The sequence below is a fragment of the Arachis duranensis genome, chromosome 7 (assembly GCF_000817695.3).
Source record: "Arachis duranensis cultivar V14167 chromosome 7, aradu.V14167.gnm2.J7QH, whole genome shotgun sequence".
NCBI lineage: Eukaryota > Viridiplantae > Streptophyta > Magnoliopsida > Fabales > Fabaceae > Arachis > Arachis duranensis.
In genome coordinates, this window is record NC_029778.3 from 7,805,527 (window position 1) to 7,806,379 (window position 853).

Below are 853 nucleotides of genomic sequence, written 5' to 3' on the forward strand. Positions count from 1 at the left end.
ATCATCATTTAACGTTATGTCGTTATCTGTAAAGAATAAAATATTTTAAATTTTATTATATGAAATAAACTAGAAAAAGTTATAGAAACTATAAATAAAAAAAGAATTATTTTAAATAATAAAAAATGTAAATCCTACATTAAAATATTATTTAATTTTTATTAGTTTCAAAATTTTTATAATTAGCCGTTTAATCTAATAAATCAAACAAAAATGAGGCTTAAACCTATTCTTCTGTGTTTCCTTTTAGGGGTGGTTCTCATCTCTTCTGCGGTGGCTCATGAGCCATCCAAAGAGGATGAGTTACAAGGTATCAATTGTTTCCTCTCCCAAAGAAAAGCTTCCTATAAATGGCATGCATGATTGCGTTTTTTATATATAGAATACGTTATATACATGCAATGTAAAGAATTCTTTCTAATTTAGTACAAAAATTAAACCAAATTTTATTTAACGCATGTCATTGAAATTATGTTGAAGTTGCATGGCTCATGTATGTTAATGTTGTTTTTATGTGATACAGTAGAAGAAAATGGAGTTCAAAAAAGAAGCGTTGGGGATAATGGTAAGCGAAAAAACTGTTATTGATCTTCTAGCTAGGCAACTGTTCTAGTTTCAACTGGACTCCATGAAATGCAAATATATAAAGTATCATTTAATTTAATTATTTGATTCATTGATTGTGCAGCCTTGATGCATGAAGAACATTTTGGAGGAGGTGACAGTGGTGGAGGAGATGGTTATGGAGGAGGAGGTGGTCATGGAGGAGGAGGTGGTCATGGAGGTGGAGGTGGTGGGCATGGAGGTGGCGGCGGCGGCCATGGAGGCGGAGGTGGTGGCTACGGAGGTGGGG

The 853-nt window shown here is 33.8% G+C and overlaps 1 protein-coding gene across 1 annotated transcript; it reads left to right on the plus strand.

The window, feature by feature from the left end:
- Positions 1–208: 208 nt before the first annotated feature.
- Positions 209–852, plus strand: LOC110273507 (glycine-rich cell wall structural protein; the record flags this gene model as incomplete). The annotated part of the gene is made up of 3 exons (XM_021126636.2): positions 209–310; positions 524–565; positions 689–852. Coding segments are annotated over exons 1-3 (303 nt in total), but the record flags the coding sequence as incomplete, so codon positions are not given.
- Position 853: the final 1 nt, after the last annotated feature.